This window comes from Hirundo rustica, chromosome 1 (genome assembly GCF_015227805.2).
Source record: "Hirundo rustica isolate bHirRus1 chromosome 1, bHirRus1.pri.v3, whole genome shotgun sequence".
Taxonomy (NCBI): domain Eukaryota; kingdom Metazoa; phylum Chordata; class Aves; order Passeriformes; family Hirundinidae; genus Hirundo; species Hirundo rustica.
Window position 1 is genome coordinate 23602246 of NC_053450.1, and position 22866 is coordinate 23625111.

General features: G+C 40.1%; 1 protein-coding gene across 1 annotated transcript; it reads right to left on the reverse strand.

Annotated features, from left to right (window-relative positions):
• Positions 1-25: 25 nt before the first annotated feature.
• INTS8 (integrator complex subunit 8) lies at positions 26-21498 on the reverse strand. The gene is made up of 27 exons (XM_040080745.2): positions 21294-21498; positions 19782-19956; positions 17742-17882; positions 17257-17328; positions 16061-16112; positions 15649-15831; positions 15016-15123; positions 14224-14379; positions 13620-13720; positions 13144-13285; positions 11999-12069; positions 11685-11860; positions 10727-10860; positions 9980-10090; positions 9112-9313; positions 8475-8596; positions 7281-7465; positions 5841-5874; positions 5151-5207; positions 5009-5070; positions 4472-4590; positions 3200-3303; positions 2534-2584; positions 1872-1945; positions 1731-1795; positions 1594-1637; positions 26-1337 (listed from the first exon to the last, which is right to left on the reverse strand). The coding sequence occupies exons 1-27, from the start codon at positions 21421-21423 to the stop codon at positions 1221-1223; spliced, it is 2988 nt and encodes a 995-aa protein (XP_039936679.1). The 5' UTR covers positions 21424-21498; the 3' UTR covers positions 26-1220.
• Between the last annotated feature and the right edge of the window lie 1368 nt (positions 21499-22866).

Here is a 22866-nt window from a genome sequence, read left to right on the forward strand (position 1 = left end):
TGCTTCAGAACAAGACCACACTAAAGGTGACTCAAGCTCTTTACTGCTATTCAAGACTTGGGCAGTAAACAACACAGCAGTTGGAAACTGAGACCAGCATCTTCCTACAGACTTGACAAAAAGAGCTCAGCTGAGCATTGCACCCTGCTCTCACAAGAGCCTGGACACTTTGGTCCATTCTGACGTGACTTCATGGTAATTGTTAACTTATGACCTTCAAGAACATTTTTAATAGGGCTGGGTGGCAAGATTTGTCCACTCAGCTTACATGGCAGACTTGCTTTAATAGGGGTTAGATGAGCAGGAGCCTGTTGACACCTTGTACGTATTACCTCCTCTTGACCTTCTTCTTTTCCTGGTAAGGTCAGAGCTCACTCATGTCAGTTAGTCCCACAGCTCAGGAGCAGTATTACAGAGGCCTGTGGGTAAGCAGTTCCCATCTCTGAAACCATAGTGCAGCCTCCCTTGTATCAAATCCCAGCTCCACAGGAGGCTGATGAATTTAAGGCCCTTTAGGCCTGCCATAAACTTCAGTTTTAGTGTATCACTGACCTCAGGTGAGAGTACCAGCAAAGAACCTGCTGCTGCAGTAACCCTAACTGGAAAAAGTACAGTCCCCAACCCCCCACTTGCAACAAGAAAGAACAGCATGAGACCTGGAGAAGGTATGGAATAAAGGGAGCCACAGGTACTCTACAACCACTCACATCATAGGAACAGTATTTTAAACTGTGGAGCTGTATGTTATCAGTGTTTATAAACAGCATTAACTACTGTGTTTTCCTTAGAATATTTACTACCTCTGAGTCACTTCTGTGATGAAGGGCAGTACTGGGAGAGAAGGGTATCAGTCCTCCTTTCCTGATGCTCCTATCTGTGCCACACATCCCGGGACAAGTGTTACATGACACTGAGCAGCCCACAAAGCTGCACTAGAGCATCAAGTGCCACCCACATCCACATTACACTCACAACAACTTGGCAAACTTGAATTCATGTCTTCTTCAAACAAGCCATTGTGGAACTAGCTGCAGTTGCTTTCAGCCTTCTGTACAGTTTGTAAAAATAAGGGGTTTATAATAAGATTTCATCTATTTCTAAGAAGAAAGATACTAGACTGTAAATGTTGTACAAAAATTTAAATGAATTTTAAAGAATAATAAAGTCTTGAAAGATTTTTTTCATTTTGACACCTTTTGTAATAATCTTCCAGCATTAGCCTAAAAGTAAAGTTTTGCCATTGCTTGAAGAAACTTCTTTTTCCTTCTCTGCGCAGCAAGCTGTAGGACTTCCTCGGGATTGCTGGCGTTCAGCTCTGTCTGGCCAATGGCTTTTATCTTGAAACAAAAGAGGAGACACAACCAGCATGAGGCCTTCCAGTAGAGCTGTTTCATTTCAAGGCATTTTCAGCACTAGTTCTGTGGGTGATTTCGTTCTGTAACATGCCCTACTGCCCCACCACTACAGCCACAACTTTATCTAAAGCACCCAGGTTCTAAAAGAATTGTGTGACAGAATTAAAACCACCTTTTCAGAGGTGACTTCAGGGATAGAAAGACTCTAAAGAAATCCCAGCACCCTGGGTTAACTTACTGCTATCTGCCGCTTGTCTGTCTCGCCTCTTTTGTGGTGGAGATCTGAGGATGAGTCAAGGAAAGTCACTTAGGGAGGTAATGGGCTTTTCCCAGCTGTGACCATCCAGTATGTGTGCTATTCCAGCAAAAGGATACAGGTCAAGTACTCCAAGATGGTGACATCCCAGATGTATTCATAGTAAGAATCCATAGCATCATGACTGAAAGGCAAGGCAGGTTAACTGACACAGCCACCTACTATATTTAAGCACCTATAAAATTTGCTGTAACATTTACCTGTTCTGTTCCTGCAGTGCCTTAAAAGCAGTTTTATAGTCTACTTCTCTGAGGAATTGGCACAAAATAGCTACCTGTAAGGAAACACAGTGATTCTGACAGCCTTAATTCCCCACAATGCCTCATTCATTCCACTCCTTTTCTAGATCTAATCTAGACCTTGCTTCCAGGGGAAGCAAGTTCTGAGCACCTGAACACAGATCATTCTGACATCAATAGCAGCAACAGCTAAAAGAAAAAGGGATTTACTCAGAGCAGAAGGGACTGAGTTGGCTTCCAGGTTTCCAAATGCATTTAAGTGCTTTTAAAGCAGAGCCCAGTAAAGCTTTGCTACTTCCTGGAGAATGACTTACCCCATGGAATAGCAATAGCATCTGCTGTTACAAAAAACGGCCAGATTCCCAACATTTCCCAACAGCTGCCGTCTCAAAAAAAATAAATAAATAGGACAAAACACCCCCTGACTACTTCTACTTTGTACATTTCCAAGTAGGTGCTTATTTGTCCTAGAAGCAAGCTCTAGGACAAAACCTACTCTACTATATTTGCATTTGCATTCATTTCATTTGCAAGGAAAGTTGAATTCAGTCTTTTTAAAAGTTATCCCCTATATAAATATTTCTAAACAAATGTTTTAGTTAATGACATGTTTCACCTCTTACCTGGGTGTGGCAATTGAGTAAAGAGCAACACTTGATCATTCTTTTTATCACCTACAGAAAGGTTAAAAACAAAACACATTCTGTAATGTTTGTTTTGGAACACAAACTGCAATTTTTGTTACTGTTTTCTTTTTTAATTCAAGGGACCAGCTAAATAGCTATCTGCATTCTTCTACCCACTAAAAACTCCCAGGCTTTAGAACACCCACTGATGAACTGAGCCTTCATCACTAGAGATTTCCAGCACAGTAGGAGCCAGATGTTTTCAGCAGCTGGAGCTCAGGTGAACACTGGAGCCCCACTGGTGAAGCAGGACTGCTGCCAGGGATGGTCACAGCACACAGTGATTGTGCTCTGGGCTCTTCCATTTGCTCTCTGCTCCACTGGTGTCCCACAGTGCTTTCCCAGCACACATAATGTTCTGCAGGCTCTATGAACTAACAGCAAAGCCTTCTGTGATTCAGCAAAGGAGAAGTCTCAGATTTACTGTGGCTTTCAAGCAACAAGCCAAAAAAGAAAAAGGACTGATCAGGACATGTATTCCTAAATGCATCAAGACCTTACATGTTAGAGGAATGTGTGTGTGCTGGACAGTTTTGTCTCTACATAGAATCAAGACGCTGACTGAATCCAAAGAGAGATTTTTGTAAATCCCACTTATCTCACCTGGTCTGTGTACACATCTGGTGGCACCATCTTATTAAAGAAGTCCGAGCATACAGCTCCTGCCTGCAGGTAATAGTGAAGGGCTGCTGAATACTGATTAGTTGCTGCCAAGGGAAAAAAGCAAAATCAGGTCTCAAGAGTAAATACAGCAGTTATTTAATACTCAATTGTTTACAGATTATTCAGATGTGTATCTCATAGCTGAATTCTACTGGGAAAACAACTCATGTTTCATTAATTAAAAAGTATGGACACACAGAAAGTGGTTACACAATGGTAGATGGAAAAACTACATGGATGGAAGGAAACTAGCACCACAGGTGAATTTCTGCCTTTTGGGGATTACTTTTTATTTTTTCAGGTAGTTGATCTAGAATCCATCAACCTTAGAGCGGAAGTTTGTCTTCAGTGAGCTTAGCACACAGGGGTAGTGAAGGAGTTTAGTTGGTGTGAGTGAGAGGAACAGCACTCTCATGGCTCAGCACTACTTCTACTCCCAGTAAGCCCTTCCAGAGCCGCAGAGAAGGCAGCAGCCTCCCAGGAGCAGCTTGCTTGTCCACGGCTGCTGAAATACAGACCACTGCCACCACTCCAAACACTGTTCTTTTAAGTACCAGCTTTGAGGCTCCCTACTTTGTGTGTCTTCCTTCTGGGATGCTGCTGCACTTTCTACAGGCAGTAAACTGAAAAACAGGTTTATAACCCTGAATCAGTCTCCTACATGTAACGTGACAGCATTGAACACTGGACTAAGACCCTATCTCTCACACCAAGGGTTATAAAGCTGGAGCTATTCCTCATTCACAAACCCTTCCTCATGCTTCCTCATTTACAAACCCTTGATATTTCCCTATACAGAATAAAGATCCTCTCCACTTTGCTCATCTTGTGCTTCACTGAAGCTGATCTCCACATTTAAAAGCAACCACTATTCACACCTCTCCATTCACTTATAAAACAAACACTCAAGTGCCATGGGTCTGCACAATTACAACCCTCAAGGGCCAACTGCACTAGCAAAGTGAAGATAAAGGTAACTGTTAAAGTTCCCCTTACCCCAAAAACAAGTCTGCATGACCTATCAAAAGCTCAGTCTATCTGTGGGCTTAGACACCTTCCCACCCACACCCACTGCATCTGAAGATTTTAACCTCATCTATCACTTAAACTTCTTTTCATAAAAGGAAATACAAGGAGGGTTAAGTCAAACAAATCTCAGAGCAGCAAGGTACCTCTACACTCATGCTAAACACAGACATTGGTTTCACTTACCAAAATAAATATCTGCCTGAATAATTAACCAGAAGTGGTTGTTTGCATTGATAGTCAAGGCATAGCTGACCAGCTCTTTTACTGTAATAGCTACAGCTTCAAAGTCCACTGATTGAAGACTGAAGGAAAAAAGAAAGAAAAATAATTTCTAACTTACTGCTTTTTTTTTTTTTTTAACCAATAATTTGATTTCCCATCTAATTCAAGTCCAAAGCACCTTGCATTAAGTGTGAAGCATAAGTAACTCTGGAAAAGATTTTGTGTGGACTAAGACTACTGTTGTTACAATACGGTAATACAGTAAAGTAAATCTGTAAAACAAACAAATACAGCCTTCACAGGCTTGAACGAAAATAACTAAACCAGATTCTGAGATCCCACAAACTAGGAACAAAACTCTCCATGCCCTCAGACCAACCTTCAGAGATAGAATGGGGGCAGTGATGCCTTTACATGGAGAAATCACACTAACAGTAACTGGGACCAAACCCATCACATACAGTATTTTGAAAAAAGTGTCATTCATCACCATCTTACTTGGGGATGGATGAGGGCCAGATAGAAATGTGTTCTGCTGCAATATCATTCACAATGTCTTCCTAAGAGAAGAAAGATGGTATGAGAAATCACAAGAAACATTTCAAGAAAATCAAGAAAGACTTTGATGATATGTACTAACCCGAACATTATGAAGTTTGACAAACAGAGACAATATTGTAGTTAGAACCAACGGCTCCTGTAGGGGGGAAAAAAAAAAAAAAAGTATTCCAATGAACTGATGAAACTCCACTTTCTTCCCTAAGCTTTAAAACTGTGTAAGAAATTCTGCCATCATTATAATTTCCTATTGAAACAGGACAGTATTTTGTTAAGAGACCTGCAACACAAGGATACTGCAAGAATGTTTCTGCAGAAAGTTTTTAATTACTTCAGATTCTCCTGAAGAACTCCTCGGATATGAACTTTAATTTTGTTTTATGCATCTTTATGTTATTTCTGTGATTACTACCTAACCTTAAACTTTACTACAACTTTCTATGCATTTACAAACCCAGAAGCTATAAACAATTTCCCTCCTTCTTACTTCTGCTGCTTAGTATGATGCATGTAGCAGCTTCTGTCTCCCTCCAAAAGGAATGCTTTGCTTCATGACAGCTGCAATAAAATACACTCCCACTGTAAAGAGATCTCCATCACAATTCAGGGTAATTTTTTTTTACAAGCTATTCCACACAGCTGCATGCCAGGTATAGCAAATTCAGACGTTTTTCAGCCATACAAAACACCCATAACACAAAAAGTCCAGAAAAATACTACACCAAAAGGAAGTTCTGGTTGCAAACAAATTTTCAACACCACTGTGACTTACCCGCAGCTTTTTGATGAAGGACAACAGTTCACTCCTAAATTAGGGACACAAATACCCCTGTAAGTCATTTACACAATAAAAAATATATGCACACTTAAAACAGGAGTCAGTGGAGCAAATTCCTCACCTGCTAAAATACTCCTTCACCTCTAGGTTTACAAATGCAGGGCATGTAAATGAAAATGCTCAGGCAGCCCATATACTTTTAGTACAGTTACTAGCAAATTTTACACTAAAACCAGCTTATGTAAGAGGTATGTTCTTCTATCAAGTTATAAACGGCATGAAAATTACTGAAGTCAACCACTGACTCTAAAAGAGAAACCAATTGAACTGTACTGCAATTCCTCAAGCTAGGTTTGCAACAATGACCTACACACTTAGAGAAGAGGGTACACAGTGATCATTTATAATACACTTCGATTTCCTTGTAATGAACATCAGAAATTGTCACCATAAGACAATCCAGACAAGGACAGCCTTTGGAAAAGGTTCCGCTACTCCATTTCCATAATAACAACAGGGTCATTGCCCTTTACTGTTTGAATCAAAGGGGTCAGGAAAGGTTCAGTAACCTGGAGTACACCTGTACTCCTTTTCCTTGCCAGAGTACACAAGTGGAAGCTACAGCACTGTACCCTCTTACATGTGCCTCACAGCAGCGTAAGCAAACGCAGCTGGGCTTTAACACACGTTAACCTGATTAGCTCAAGGAAGGCAAAGACACAGACAGAAGTTTGATAGAGGCACCCATCCGAAGGCTTTAACATGGAAAGCCTCAATATAATCACACATGCCAAACTATACCACATTAGACAAGTTATATTTGGGCTTAGACTTCAGAGCAGGCCAAATCACTGGACAAATCAGAGAGTCCTGGATCAGTCATTTGAGGCTAAGGCTACAAAGGTGTCTGACAGAGAAAACTCTTGACCAGAGTAATTTGATTTCCTTACTCTTTGCAGAGCTTAGCTGGAGTAGAATTTCATTTCAAGAATGAGTAACATTTAGCTTTAGACTCAGAAACAAAGCTAAGTATAGATATCCAATGCTGTGAGCTACGTGCTTGATACAGCTATAGAAGCATAAAACTGATACAGAACAATGCTATTTGCTGCAAAGCAGACACCTCCAGCCCATCAGCTAAACTGGCCTCTAGATGCCCTTGACTTTACTGGAAGATATGCACTGGTTATAATGGAAGCACAGCCATATATGCTCCAGTTTCTGCTTGGAGAGCTGCCTCCCACACACTCCTTTTTTGCCTCGGAAAAGGAAAGTCAACACATCCCTGATAATACCCAACAGTGGACAGGATTTCTACTCAGCTCTTCACCTGCTGCCATCACTCTGGTAGTGGAATCCAGACAATCTTTGACCAGAACATGGGATCAAACAAACCATTCAAATCATTTTCAAAAATAATTTTAGAGAACATACCTGTACATAATACCCAGTGTAGACTCCCTGTGTTTTATCAAACTCACTCTTCCATCATTGCCACGTTTGTGCTGGTTGGATACGCTGCAGATTTGTACAACAACTTCCCAGAGATCCTTAGCTGTGCGTCGACTTTCTTTGGGACCTGGCAGTTCCTTGCATGTGGCAGCCAGCAACTGGCCCAGCTGTGCAATGCAACAGAAAAAATACAGGAACTGAGCCTTCTCTGCATATCATCTACAGCAAAGGAATTACTGGCATTTAAAATGGCTAAGCAAGTGATTTTAAATTACAAGCTACAAAGCAAATGTTACTAAATTTTGCAGCAGAGGACACTGATGAAGAAGCTGGAAAACAGAAATGAAACAGCATTTTTCCATTTATTAGCTTTCCTTGGTGTGTATTTCATTATTACAAGCTCCAGAAAACAAACACATTGCATGAAACATAAACCCTATAAAATACCATTTTACAAAGACTGGCTCTTTAGAGCTCACTTAACTTCCATATAGTAATTAATCTTAACTGAAACTGGCACAATGTTATGCAAAAAAGCTGAACCTCAAAACAGAAATTAGGAAGTATCATGGGTAAGCAGAGCAGGGTAAAAATGAACCTGTCCTGTAATACGACCTGCCTTTTGCTCCATGGCCTAACTGTGAAGTAGAAACATTGCTGTGAAACCATTTTGAAAACAAAGTTTAAAGAAGGCAGGGCTTGAATGTGTCCAAAAATTCAACACTGGTGTTGGGTAAAAGAACAGAACTCTTACAGTGCATTTGGAACACAAGTATCTTAGGAAGAGAAAAGAAGTCAAACATGAAACCAGAGATCTGCACACTTCCCATACCTCCTACATAAATCTAAGCTGAATTCCAGCTGAGAGGAGAGTCCTTTAGGGAAGCGCTACAGCATTTCAATCATGGATCACACCTGACAGAACTAGCCTTAGCTGGCAGCCAACAAAGGCCGAGATTTCATGTGTTCCTGCAGCACAGTTTCCATGTTTTTTGTCAAGTGCTAAACATGCTTGTTGTTCAGCCTTACTATCTTCTACCCCATGCTTAACTCATTACAGGCACAAAGCCTCACACTCTTGAGCAGGAAAGTGCTTGCTTTGAAAAGTACAAAATACTTCAACAGAAAGTAAGTCAATTACAGTCTGAGAAAGCTTTGAGACTGAGCACTGGTTACCTTCACATAAGGATTAGTTTGAACCAGGGGTAATGGAACTTGCATGGTCAAATACTCATTCTCACACCAGTTTAGCAGGAAGGCAACACATTCTTCAGCTATAACTTGTCGAAGAGGAATATCTAAAAGGAAAGGGATTCTTTGTTTAACTTTTTATTTTTGAGAAAACAGTTTTGTATGAAAACAAGCAAATCCCATTCCCTCTAATCAGCTGTTTTTGTTGCACAGCTATCACAGGAAAATATGATGCCTAGCCCTATAAGAAACCTCACCTCTGGAAATTAGGAGCAACAAGGGTTTCATCTAATCACAACAGTACAATGTTACTCTCTCATTGTGAAGCCAGGAGAAAGTTTTAACAAATACCAAAACCTTTCAGGTAGAAGTGCAGACATGTTGATACTGTTCAAGTCCTTTAAGTGGCACTGAACAGAAACTGTCAATGTTTAGCAACAGGTAGGCATCATGCTCATTTCCCACTTCTAAAAACTAATGAAACTTCTAAAGACTTACTAAGACCAGTGCCAAAGTCACTGTTGTTTTTCCACTTACACACTTAAGTGATTAATCTGCAATACAAAGTTGATTTACTTTGTTGTGCTTTACTGCATCCTAGGAAAGCCAGTAATGTACTTACCAGGTACTCTCATTTCCAAATATCCTCGGACTCTGCTTATAAGATCAGAAGGAGGACGTTCTCCAGAAACACCAGCTCCAGCTTCGTGAGTGTAAATGTCCAAAAGCAGCATTTCATTCAGCATGACCTGACGGAGCTTTGGAGAAAACTCTGTCACAAGCTCCAAGCAAGCAGCAAAAAGCTGTTTTGCATGGACAAAATCCTGCAATAAAAATTATATGCATTAATGATTCCTAATGAATTCATAAGGGGAAACACTACAAGCTCAAGTGCATTCAGCTCTATCCTGGCTGATCCAGCCTCAGCATCCATTAGCATCAGCATTGCTCAAGCATCTCACAGTGTCTACTTATGAGTCCTCTGGACGTGTTATTAAGCTTGAGTTCCAGATCTTTTGAAAACAAAACAAGGAGTTTAAGCAAAAACACGCTAGAACCAACTACTGGTATGTTTGGTACAATTTTGTTTTAGCTGCAGTTTAGGATATTCATCAATTACAAGGAAAATAGAACAGCATTCCAATAAATTCCTCATGTAAAACACTTATCCAAAAGAACAGCACTTCATATCAGTAAATCAAATCACCACTGGATGTAGATGCCACACGATACAGAACATTACAATCCAAACTTGATATGAATGAAATTATCTCCAGGCCCAACTCACTGGAAAGCCATAATCTTTGCTCTGCTGATGGAACTTTGAGAGACAGAAATACTTAACCATCACACAACATATGGAACTTGTTACAACACCTCCCTCAACTCCCAATTTTTCAGTTCTTTTTCTAAAAAAGGCCTTCCAAATTTTCCATTTCATTAAGACTCAATTGTCCAAACCAACCAGTAAGCTCAGATGGTTTGCTCACCTTAATGGCACAGCAGTGCAATCCCTTCGCCATCAGGATGTAGACCAAATCCCTAGTCAGACTGTCTTTGATTCCTAAAATAACATTGCCGTAAACATTTGGTACTTCCCACTGGGAGAGAAACGCATAGGACATTGGCACAGAAACAAGTTTTAGAATTCACATCACTGCTTAAAACACCGCAAACAAAACCCAGATACTGAAAACAACTGCCAACTCTTGTCTTTACATCTAATCACAAGTAATGTATGGCTCACTTAGAAATACAATAAAAATGCCCAACTACCCTTTGTTCACACTCTGAATATGCAATAATTAAGAAGAGGAACAAAAAAACCCAAAAACCCCCAAACAAACAAACAAACAAACAAAAAAGAAAAGCAAGAAATCTTTACTTAAACAAGAAGTCTCTCTTTCCTGCTCCCACCTTCTAATGACAGAAATTTAAGCTAAAAAAATATTGCTATCTAGTCACAACACTAAAAGCAAGAGCTATGAAAACATCTTTTTTCATAAGGAAAGCTTGTGATACAGCCAATAACTCCTTAAAACAAAGGCTACAGGTTTTGTTGTAATACCCTTCATATAAAACATGAGTTTAGATATGTATCATCATTCTTATTAAACCATCACTATGCAGAGAGGGAAAAGATAAGTCACCCTGAAGATCCATGAAAAAATGTTTATTGTTCACTGCAGTATGATACCTAACCAGTCCTTGAATTATAATAACATGAACTAAGTTACCTTATTAGAAATTGTCCAGAATTGGCGTTCTGAGGTCATACCATGCAACTCTATCAAGATCTGGCGAATCCTCCAAGGATCCACTGACAGTATGAGCTGATGTTCAAGCTGGCCAATATTGACGCTTGCTGAAGCTAGAAAAAAGGGAACCAGGTCTCCAGCATTTCTTCTCAATGTAGATATTTACAATTCTTTAGGATATAACAGTTCAATCAGAACAAAGTAAGAACAGCAGATACATTATGCTTCCATAGGTTCAGCCATCCTTTTGTACCTTCACCCTGACCTAAAGGGTTGCTTGCAAGCTCCCTTCCTCACTCCAGCAACTCTGAGTACTCTTGCTATAGCAAAGCAATAGATTCAAGATCTACATTAAAAGGGTGTTCCTATACTGCTCTAGTGAAAATACACAGTCTTAACCGGCTTAAGTTACTGCAACACTGAATTAGAACTGAAAAGGTAAGGCCTTTCTAGCTCCAGCCACCATCTGGCACCTCTCGTTAGCTTCACTTTGTGCAACTGCACAGCCAGAAAGCTGTATCAGGGAAATTAACTGGTTGAAAAAAATCTGAGTTTTACTTTGGTAGGTTTAAAATTTCATTCAGATGGCAATCCTGGTCCAGCTTACCACACAGTCACATCATCATTAGTGTATGCAAGCCCAGAGGCAGGGTTCCCTTTCTGGGAACAGCTGCCACAGCCACATTTTGTTCAAGCCAGTGCCATACTCTCTCACTCTGTCACCTAGGACACATTCATTTGAGCTTATCTATTACACTCACTTGAGATACAAGCAAGTAACAGATGCCTTCTTGAACAAGCAGGTGTACTCTCTCTAAAAACATTCCAAACTTTGAGAACAGACCTGCACTTCGTAACCTCAAGGTTTTCATCACGGAAACAGGGCACTGTCTGTGCCTAACTTTTCACAGGTTAATGAAAATGCTGTGAAAATTACCTGGGATATCATAAAAAGAAGTCACAGGTTTCGTACACAGATTGATTCGAGGAGATCTCTTCCGCATTTGGTCAATGAGCAGCTTCCTTTCATCATCTTTCAGCAGTTTTATGAAAAGCTCATGAGATGAAATCATGAAGACAAACTGAAGATCTTCCATGCCCAAACACAAGTTTCTAAACAAATAAAAACGTTAGTACATAAGCAGGAAAAAAGTGCTTATTTTTCCAGTTATAAGTTCTTGAAATATTTATTGTGCTGTATTACATTGCTTACAAAGAGCAAATTCATGTTATCTTAGTATGGGTACATACTTGAGAAATGCTGCCATTCTTCTCTTCATTTCTTCAGAAGCACTTTCCAAGTTTATTGACCCTGAACAAACCTGAAAAAGAAAGCAGAAAAGAACTAAGCAGCCCCCTCATGCATTTATAAAATTTAGTTACAGCCAATGTTACTGACCAGCTTTCTGTCTCACAAATAGTAACAGCCAGTAAACCTCTATCTCAAGCGAGGCAACAAAGTTATAGAATAAGGGAATGGTTGGGGCTGGAAGAGACCTTAATGATCACCCAAGTTCTAAGAGTCCTGCCATGGACGGGGACACCTTTCCCTTGACCAGATTGCTCAAAGCCCCATGCAGCCTGGCCTTGAACACTTCCAGGCATGGGGCATCCACAACCTCCCCGGGCAACCTGTGCTAGTGCCTCACCCCCCTCACTGTAAAGGCTTTCTTCCTAATATCTAATCTAAACCTGCCACTTTCAATTTGAAACTATTACCCTCATTCTGTCCCACAACAAAATACAAAAATCCCAATATGAGCAGTTGATGTAAGCTTTTACTTTCTCTGCAGCAGAGAGTACTGCCAGTTAATTTTTGGCACATGCTTGAAGAGACAAGCAAAAAAATTAAGCTCAAATTAATAAAAGACATTAAAATAACATCAATACAATTAAAAGATTATGTTTAGTTTAAGCAATAACAGTTTCCCAAAAAGCTTCACTAAGGGTAACACTGTAGGTCTCACATGTAACAGTAACTCAGCATCACTTCACATGTTAACTTCCACAATAAAGCTGGCAAGGGAAAAGCTGTCCTCTCCCACAGGTATTTTTTCTACTCATTCTCTCTGTCTTGGAGAACTTGATTCTTTGTTCCATGAAAACAAATATTCAGCAATATCTCCATATAATTTAATGATGCCAGGATAGCAGAGGTTTCAAACACAAGCTAAAGCAACAGCTCACCACTGAATCCTCCCCAAGAGAAGGACACAGATGCAGAACCAATCAATGAGTGGAATTATACCAACTGCAAACAAGTTGAATAATGTTTGCGAAGTTACCTTTCTCGGCTTCAGAAATTTGAGTATCACTTGCAATAATAATAGTTATACAGGGAAAGAAATCTCTCACTAAATACCATTTTCACTTTTCATTTTATATTAATGTTTTACCTCAAGAAGGAAGTCTATTTTCTCTTTGCTGGGTTTCAGGAACAGTTGACAAAACTGAATATCAATTATTCGATCTTGTAATACATCACAGATCGTGTTGCACACACAGACTTTGAAACAAACTTCATCCAGAGCCTCATTCCTGCATGAACACAAAACTGAAGATCACAGGATAGCTCTGACAAAGAGTGGTATCACAGCAGGTGGAAAAAAAATTCTAAAAAACCCAGTAAAGCAATAAAATTAACTGTTTATGGTCATGTTTTTTCCATATATGGTCAGAGTGAGATCCAACCAAGGAGCTCTGGTGTAATGTCAAATGTAGTTTAGACTACTCCTTACAGAAATGAAGGCTGAAGTTTCTTGGATGTAAGTAGCCTGTTGTTAAAAGATTTTACATATTTTTCACAAAAAACATAACGAATGAAGATCGCTCTTCATCATCATTGAACATTGATCATTATTTAATGTCTCACCCTTGCTGAGCTTTTTGGAAGAGTTCTCTCAGCACTGATTGTCTGAACTGTTCAGGTAAACTGAGGGTTAGGTTATCTTCAAGGAATATCTTCACTATGTCCTGTAACAAAAACAGTTGGAATAGTCAAAGCATAATGCAAAAGGACCAGACAGAAAATTATTTTATCTGGTAAAAATGATGAAACTAAGAGAAGCAGCTCACATCCATATTTAATACTAAAATTCACTGAACAACCAAAAAGGGAATCAAGTAACAAGAAAAATTCTCTAGCATCAGAAAAATCAAAGAAAAAAACACAAAAACACAAAACAAACTTGCATATCCAAGTAGCAACATTCCCTGAAACCCAAAGAATTATGATCTACCTGAAAATCCCTTATCTCAACTGGCAGGAATTATTAACCATTGAATGGAATCCAGTATATTTTAATCTAATATGTACCAGACTATGTTATATTCCTAAACACATAGTATTTAAAACAGTATGTTAATGGTTAAATTACCATTTAAAATTTCTTAAAATCTGTACTAGTTCAAATGGAATCATCCACACAGAATGATAAAAACCCCCTCAAACACGTGAGTTTATTTAGGCATCCTACCTGATACTTGCCAGATTTCATACAGCTGTGGATTTGACTATACGGAGTTGCCTGTTGAGAGGCATCATCAGAAGATGAGGTAAGAACTTCACAAGCTTGACAGTAGCCAGCTAACCGTTCTTCATCTATGGTAAAATGAAGTGACGATGAGCCATTCTGGAAAGCAAGAGTTCCATCAGATCTAGGTATCCAAAGTATTATCAAACATATGTTTAATTCAGAAACACAGACTCACTATTTGCCCAAGTAACAGCAAAAGAACAAAAGAATGCACATGTACACACCTTTTTAAAATAAAAACGGGAGTTCTGCAGTTTTGGAAATACGAATATTGAGCGAAATAAAAAAGGAAGCATAATTCACTTATAAATTACGATGTACTTTTTTAAAAGGTTAGAACATAGGCAATCTGATTTCCAAGGGAAAGTCAGATTAAAAAAATAGGAAGTGCTGTATGGTTACCTTCCCTGCCATGGACACAGGATGCACTGCTCAGTCAAGTTACTATTAGCACTGGAGATGTTATTCCTGCATTTTTCGCAACAATACAATTTGAGTAAAAGGATATTCATTACAAAATGTAGAACAAAGCAGCAATATACTGCAACCAATTAATATAATTTCAAACCAGGCACAACATAAAAAAAAAATTATGTCAAAACTTCAGGAAGTTTCTTTAAAAACTCTGTGTATCATCAAGAGTTATTAAACTGCTAAAGAAGGAAGCAATAGTTTAGACAAGGGTTTGTTTACAGAAGAGCTGAACATGCATGCTAAAAGAACACTAGTTACCTTTGCAATCAACTCCTTTGTTTTGAAAAACTTTTCCTTAGCCTTTTCATGAACAGCTGCATTTGTAGATCCTTGCTGGAAATAGATTGCCCCCAAATCATAGCAAACCTGCAAACAGCAGAGATATCAAACACATGGTCTTGGACATCATGATTTGAGTAAAGATTAAGTATTTCAGCTCAAATGTTGCACATACTTTAAACTATTCCTACTTTAATCTATTTTACCAACATACACTGCACACCTTACACCGCATATTTCAATTGTTTCCTCTTTAACACAATCTCGGTCTGAGGAATTCTGCACAAGCATTACAAAGAAGAATGATTTTCCCATAATAATTGAAAACAATGCAATAAGCCGTCTTTGTCATGTAATGGGTTATTTCAGGGGATTGAGGGGCCAAAAGTCAGAGGTTGGTGGGAAGCAAAAATATTTACAATGATTAAAAAGAGTTCCATTCATGTAAAAATGAAGTCGGTATTATTACACTGCATAACAAAAAACACCCAACCAAAACAACAGAGGGAACATTAATAGAAAAATACTGTAATTTACCTTAAAATTAATACTTCACACTTTTTCTAAAGAAACAGATAGAAAGTGAAAGCCTGAGTAGAAAATGTGAGCTACCTGGCACTGTATCTCCTCTGCACTGATTTTCAGTCCAGCTGTGGAACTCTCTGTTTCTCCATTCACCATACCAGGTTCCATGGCCAATAAATCCAGAGTTCTTATAGTATGGACATAAAGATCTTTGTTTAATTTAAGTGCTCCTTCTAGGACCAGGATGGAATCAGCAGCCTGCTCCTTCAACTGTAATAGTTCAAACACATTAAAAGAAATATCCTCTTGGTTTTGAGTTTAACTCTGGGTTTAAGTTAATGTTACAGTTTTAACAGTTCAGTAAAAAGATAATTTTTAAAAAACTCCTTACACAACTGTTCTATGCCACGTAGAATTGGCTTTTGTATTTCTTGTACAATAAAGACATTCATATTTACATATAAATTTGAGCAAAAATAAGAAGGGAAAAGAGTCTCACCACTTTCAAAATATTTTCAGTTAGTTCCTTTTCTTGCTGGATATGATTCATACTGCAAATTAGACACAAGCGGTCAACAGCTCAGTAATAAGGCAGATCTGCACATTATTTTATTTCATGTTCTAGAGTACAATAATTCATTCATGGTTAGTTATGCTTAATTACGTTTTGAACATCATTATGCAGGATCACTGACTGCTCTTATTTATCTATATCTGAAATACAGAACTATATATAACGAAAAGTTTTGTATGAGATCATGGTTCAATAAAACAAAATGTTGCAAAGTTACCACTGCCTTTTTTAAGATCAGATTGCTAATACCAATTCAATGCCAAAACAATAATGAAGAAAGCTTCCACAGCCTCAAGTCTCATGAAGCTTCGACATTTAAATTTTCATGTGAGGGGCAGAAGTGTGTTCACATGTTTACGTAAAAAATTTAAAGTATTTTTAAAATTATTTTTCCACACAGATTTTTTTTATTATTATTATTCAGGATCAGACTCTGACACACATAAGACAGTATAAGACAGTAAAATAAGAAGTGGAAGAAGAGTATGTTTAATCAACATATTTAACAGACTCTCTCCAACAAATATGGTCTAATGCTTAAGTATAAAATTAACATAAAACATATTTAGATACCTCCAAATTTTGAAGAAATCTCTAACATAAAAGTCATGGACAAGCTGTTACTAAAGCCTCACAGCTACTAGAAGGCAAAATGCAAAACTGATTTTAAATTACAAATTATTGCCTAATGACGCAAATGAAAATACTTCATTTTTTCTTAGGTTATCATACAGAATGCTGAAAACTGGTGTAAAAAAAACATACTAAGCAGGCTACTGTAAGTTAGGGATGCAAAAGAATGCAAGAAATGTACCCCATCCAAACTAGAGCATAAGCATTCTGCCAAGGCTAATTGCCATCTCCCTCCCTCACACGATTTTTCGTGCCATGACAAAGTCACAAAAATTATAACCCTGACAGCATGGAACAACCGACAAGTATATGTATCAAACAGGTCTGACAGGGAAGTGAGAATATCCTTGAAATAAATCCAAGTTTTCCATGTCACAACTAGACATTTTTAGCAACTGAATGTTACTAACATGATTTAATGACTTAGAGATTACATTCTTGATTATAAAATCCCCACAACATCCAAATGAATTATATCTGTAACTTACACATTTAACTGAGGTGGACCAGGTTTCACTTGCTTTACAGGAAAACTACTTTGAACGATGGTCCTTATGGCCCTGCGTAGGGGAAAAAAGTGAAGCAAAGAATGGTATTAGCCTCAGAAGTGTAATAAGCAGATTACAGGCCTCTTGATAGCAGCTTACCATTTCAGAAACATTATAGCATTAGAACACATCCTTTACTCAAGAGAACATCTAGCAGCTAAGAAATGCTCCATAAAAAGCCAAAAGATGAAGATTTTTATATTTATAAGGAGAGAGCTCAAACCACTATTTGACTATTTCTTTAGGGAAGAAAACCAGCTCTAGAATAATTTTTCAGACTCAGCTCCTTCACTATAACCTAGCAACAGATCACAATATTTATGAGTACTTTAGGATTCTTTCTCCTTCTATGTACAATTATATGGATAAAAGAAAACACTGCTTTTTCTATAATGATTTTATATTATTGCCTTGTAGTAGTTTACCATCTGTTGTAGAGTAGTATTGCCATTGCAGTGGTTGGGGGTAAGCTGGACAGATCTACATCCACATGTTTAGTTCCTGGAGGAACTTTGCTGATACACAGAAGTTCATTCAGTAGCATGTTCAATACAGGAACAGACAAGCTATTAAAAAAATAAAAGAGAGAATCAGATACTTCATAGAATAAATCTACTAAGGGAATGTTAAAACAATATACACTTCTATTCAGTACTGGATTATTACTTAACATCACATGGATGTTTACTCAGTATTGAAGATCAGGTATGTAAAGCAGTTACCAATATTAGCTGCATAAATTAAGCCCAAGTGAATGGGCCCAAGTAGCAATCACCTGTCCTGACAGCTAAACCTCCACTCTGCACCACGGCATCAGCCCACACAGGCACCTTACCAGAATAATCCAGTCACCTGAAACAGCACGACTCAGCTAATAAGTTTTTTCAAAGCAGCCCCGGATCATACTCCCCAAAGGTAAACAACCCCATTTCCATCACAAATGAAATTTCACTCACATAAAGTGAACAGTGAAGTTAAGACTAGGAATTTTTTTAATAGAGATAAGTAAAGTATACACTAGCTGGGACAGAACTCTAATAAAATGGGAAGACATACAGGCACTGCATGGAAGACACTGCTCCAAGCTTTTGTGGTATAATTTAACACAACTAAAATACTATTACTAATTTAGACATTATTTGAAATTAAATCAGCTACTGCCAAAGTACCTTTGATCTTGTGAAAAAATCTCATTCTTTGCAACCATTACTGAAAACAACCAGTGAAACTACACTTTTAGCCGCTAAAGCCAGGATTTCTTTTTAACAAATTTGAGGTCTCTTGTTCTATCAGAAGTGTTCTACAAAGAGCGGCTGAGGGACCTGGGGGTGTTTAGCCAGAAGAAAGGAAGGCTCAGAGGGGACCTTATCACTCTCTCCAACTCCCCAAAAGGAGGTTGTAGCAAGTGGGTGTTCAGTCTCTTCTCCCAGGCAAGTGACAGGATGAGAGGAAATGGCCTCAGGTTGTGCCAGGGGAGGTTTAGAATAAATTTCAGGAAAGGTTTTTCACCAAATGGGTGGTCAAGCATTGGAACAGGCTGCCCAGGGAAGTGTTTGAGTCAGTATCATACCCTGAAGGTTATTTCAATCATATGCAGATGTGGCACTACAGGACATGGTTTAGTGGTGGACTTGGCAGTGTCAGATTAACAGGTGGCCTTGATGATCTTAAAGCTCCTTTCCAGCCTAAATGATTCTACAATTCCATGCAAGTTAGAACCAGGGCAAATTATTGCCCCCTTAAGATTTTACATCAAGTTACAGATAAAGGGGGCAAAAGACCTGTGTGAATGAATAAGGAACTCCTGCCATTACCTAAGAGTAAACACGGATCACCTGGACACAGTCCTGTGCCATGTGGTGTGGGATGACTCTGCTTGAGCAGGTTGGATCAATGACCCACTGTGGTTCTTTCCACCTTGACCCACTCTGTGATGCTGTGAAGTGAAGCCCTCTAATGTGCAAAGGGGGGCTATGCACTTGCACTACTGCCAAAGTGAAGTCGTTCCAGACTGTTCTAGCTCGTCAGACCATTCTTCAGCTGAAATTTCCAAAGGAAAGATGCAAAGCTGGGGCTTGTCTATCAACCAGAGTAATTTCTGTGACCTACTTCACAGATACATGGAGTTCTTCACATCAACAAAAGTGGAGAAAGACCTCCAGTTTCAGGCATGTTAAAATGAGGAAACTTATATTAGTTCTGTCACTGAAGAAAACATAACCTCCAATTCATCTTTATACAGTTTACATGTACATATCTTAATGTCTAAGTCATGTTATTTTTCTTCTCTAAATAGTGTTGATTTGTTCACACTGCCTTTATCAAAACCCTTTCCTAACTTACAGCAAAAACTTGATTTCAACTGTCACACCCAAGAGGGAGCAATACAGATTTCCATTTTTTAAAATAAATATCTCAAGCCACTTAAATTTAGCAAACTTAGCATGAAGATGCACAAATTATACCTTTTTTCTAATACATCCAAATCCCACTTCAGATGAGCAGCAACTTTGAGAGCAAGAAGTTTTAGAATGCGGTTTCTTTTGTTATCAGGTGGTGGCTGGACTTGGTTCTGCTCATTCACTGATGGTTTTGAAGCTTGTTCCAAGAACTGAACAATCAGCTGCACGGGTGGTGGGTCTGCAAAAAAAACACAGCCACTCCTCAAATTCTTTGTAAGCCCAGACTTATTTTTTTTTCCCCCAGCTATGAACATGGCTCTTTTATCCTTGATGTTTATAGTGCTGAGATTGTTACCTGGCAGATTCTAATCCCAAATAGTGCCCTGCATGTGCCTGTTAACATACCTTTGCTTAACATTAAAGTTCACATGACCATGGTAACCACATTCTTACACTTTTATTTATGTTCACTAATTTGTATCAATTATGTTTCAGTACTTCCATCTACTGAAAATGAATGCTGCCTAATGAAATCACAAGTGAATTGTTGTAAAAATTATACATCTACTTGTAATTCTCTGCACGTTAAGTGCAAGCAATTGCTGGTACTTCTGAATACATTTAGAAAACACTTTCAGATTGATTAAAAAACAGCACCAAAAAAAGCACCCAGATCTTTTCCTTACAATAAGATAGCCAATACCTTTGAGATCTTTTGAAAAAGGGGCCAAACTACAACTATTACACTCTCACTGAACTTTGTGAAACACAGAACAAATATTATTAATTTACTTAATCAATTACCAAATAGACTATAAAATCTAAGCATAAGATCCAAGCTCGATTATACTTAAATTTACTTTTTATATGCACTATATAAAGTTACTTCATTATATAAGTGCAAAAACTTTTAAAGCATGAATTTTCTTGAAAACTTTGGAATGTAGGATATCTACATTGACAACACTGGCCCAGGTCTTCCTGCTTCCTCTACCTCCTCGCAGAATTCGGGCAGTGAAAAAGATAACTACTACTCATGACTGTCAAAAGATCAGGTAATTTTAAAAATGGTCACTTTCCTATGATACATCAGACGAGATTTTTATTTATTCCAGATCCAGAGAGCAATTTCAGCACCGAACCTTTCGGGGGACTTCAGCTCCTACCACTAACAAGACTCCAGTGGGAGAAAACCAGGTGCGAACCGCAATGATGTTCACGAGCATCACTTCCCACCGAACAAACAAAAAAACCAAACTACAACACTTCCGCATACAACATTCACATACGCGAAAGGAAAAGCGATCTAACGGACAAGAAAGACAGAGAAATTAAGTTACTAAATAGGAAAGATAATGTGCAATGAGAAAAACCGCGTTATTGCCGGCGGTAAATGCCGCCGCAGAGCCGCGGGCAGGGCCCGGCTCCCTCGCCCCCACTCCCCAGCACCGCAGCAGAGCCTCCCGCACCGACACCTCACAGCCCCCCGGAACGATGCTGCCCCAGGAGGGGCCGGGGAGCGGGGCCGGGCCGAACCCGAGGCCGCGGGGAGGCGGCGGCCCGCAGGGCACGCACCAGGAGAGGGCTTCTGCAGGTGCTGCTCCAGCAACGACTCCTCCAGCACGAACTCGAACCACGACGTCTGCGGCGGCGTGCATGGCCGGCTGGAGGTGGCGGCTTCCCGGTCGGCCGCCTCCGCGCTCATGCCGACCGCTGGGCAGAGACCCTCGCACAATCCCCAGAGCCCACGGCCGGTCCCACAAGATGGCCGCCGGCCCCGCCCCCCGCGGGCGGCCCGCGCAGGGCCCCGCCCCGCGGCGCCGATGGGGGCGGCCTGAGGGGCTGGGCGCTGCTCCTCAGCCGGGCGGGGCTGTCCGCCGAGCAGCCCGTTTCCCTTAGGGACTCGGTGGTTTGCTTTCCGAAGGCGCTAATTCGATGCATATCCCCTGCCACCCCCCGCAGCCGCCCCTCTGCCTTTGCGTCCACCGCGGTCCCCGCAGGGCGTCCCCTGTGAGCGCTCAGGCCGATAAATGGCTCACCCTCCACGCTCCTGCCCGTGCACAACCTAATGCCTCATGACAGGGTAAAGAAATTAGAGCCCTGATCCACGGAGGCAGATTTAAATCATAGATTCATACAACGTTAAGGGGTTGGAATGGACCTAAGGATCATCTAGACTCAACCACCCCTGCCATGGACAGAAACCTCCTGCCAGACCAGGTTGCTCAGAGCCGCATCCAGCCTGGCCTTGAACACTTCCAGGGTTGGGACATCCACAACCTCCCCGGGCAACCTGCTCCAGTGTTTCACCACCCTCACAGCTGATGGGAAAGATGTGTGCTAATGTCTTCACAAATGATTCAATGAGGAGATGATTTAGGAGATATAGGAGAAATGGGTCTTTGAAATGGGTCTCTAGGCTCATCAATCTGCACGGGTTTGTGACAACCCAGGGGCTTTGACCAGGCATTTTGAATTCCTGAGCTTTAGGGTATTAGGAGAAATAGGTCTGTGAAGTCTATTGGAGAGCCCAGCTGGTCTGAAATTTTGGTGGATCCGCAGAACCCAGACAGTCTAAACTTCTGAACTTCAGGGGAAAATGACAATACGTGTTTTTGGGGGAATATACGGTAGGCATTTTGGGAAGGCTGTACCTTCGTGGTACCTCGGCCAATGGGAAAACAAAGAGGGCAACATGTGGTCGGGAGTTTGGGATGAAAGGCTGCATCCTCCAAAACCTCAAGAGAGACCCCATGGAGGATTGGCCCAGTGGACTCTCTCCCTTTAATAGAATAAAATCGCAGGACTCCTCTGCCTCCTTTATGAACACTGGCTTTCCACAGCGTGTCTTTTACGTACATAGTTAAGAATTTTTTTCCTAATATTTAACCTACATTTCCCCTCTTTCCATTTGTACCCACTCATCCTTGTGCTACCACTACGGTTCCTGACAAAGAGTTCCTCTCCAGCTTTCCTGTAGTCTTGCTTCAGGTACTGAAAGGCTGCTATGAGGTCTCCACACAACCTACTCCTCTCCAGCCTGAACAGCTTCAACTTTCTCGGCCTGTCTTCACAGCGGAGATGCTCCTGTCCTCTTATGAACTTCATGGCCCTCCTCTGGACTTGCTCCGACAGCTCCATGTCCATC